Source organism: Solanum stenotomum, unplaced genomic scaffold (assembly GCF_019186545.1).
Source record: "Solanum stenotomum isolate F172 unplaced genomic scaffold, ASM1918654v1 scaffold16208, whole genome shotgun sequence".
NCBI classification, from domain to species: Eukaryota; Viridiplantae; Streptophyta; class Magnoliopsida; order Solanales; family Solanaceae; genus Solanum; species Solanum stenotomum.
The window spans coordinates 1-682 of NW_026023939.1; the positions used below are offsets into that span (position 1 = coordinate 1).

General features: G+C 32.6%; 1 protein-coding gene across 1 annotated transcript; it reads right to left on the bottom strand.

Moving 5' to 3' along the window:
• Positions 1–79: 79 nt before the first annotated feature.
• Positions 80–676, bottom strand: LOC125850320 (sesquiterpene synthase 12-like). Its single transcript, XM_049530169.1, has 2 exons — positions 562–676; positions 80–436 (listed from the first exon to the last, which is right to left on the bottom strand). Exons 1-2 carry the CDS (start codon positions 661–663, stop codon positions 149–151), a joined length of 390 nt encoding a protein of 129 aa, XP_049386126.1. The 5' UTR covers positions 664–676; the 3' UTR covers positions 80–148.
• Between the last annotated feature and the right edge of the window lie 6 nt (positions 677–682).

Here is a 682-nt window from a genome sequence, read left to right on the forward strand (position 1 = left end):
ATGAAATAGAAATTCAATATCTTCAATATAATTTTTTATTTACTTTATCACATTTTATGTTTTGCACTTTGATCCTGGAACTGATGAAATTCGAGAAAAACATGCAAGTGGTCATAATACTAGGGGGGATGCAAGACATGATCACGACTTAAGAAAATGTACTAATATCATTTATTGTACTTACTTCATGATCACTAATATCGTCCATTAATCTGCAGATAGTTGATGAAGCTCGAAGAATCGAAGGCTCATTTTTTATCCATTCAAAAATGTCTTTTGTTATCATGAATTCCTCCATACCAATCAAAGAAGTTGTTCCAAGCACCATAAAGGTAGTGCTTACAATTGCATTTTTTATATACTCGTCACAATTTGGAATATAGCCAGCATTTAACCATTGCGCTTCTTTAAAATGGGCCCTAGCCAACTTTTTCATCTAAAACGAAAACACAAAAATAGCACGACATACCATAAGTATGGATTTTTCATGCCAATATTTTTGTTATTTCTCTAGAATTTATAAGTTTAATCGATTAATGAGGCAAAGATCGCGAGGATTACCTCAAATTTACCATAGTAAACGCGGTCTGATTTACCTTCTTTGGTCAATTCTTCTTTCATTTCATCGAAGATTTCCAGAATAGCTTGATAAATTGGTCTCATATATGGCGGTAATGAATCC

Bases quoted from the DNA above. Each gene is read 5' to 3' on its own strand.
- LOC125850320 (XM_049530169.1), bottom strand. From the start codon at position 663: ATGAGACCAATTTATCAAGCTATTCTGGAAATCTTCGATGAAATGAAA. The intron at 437-561 runs GTAATCCTCGCG...TTTTCGTTTTAG, and splicing joins TTTACTATGGTAAATTTGAG to ATGAAAAAGTTGGCTAGGGC.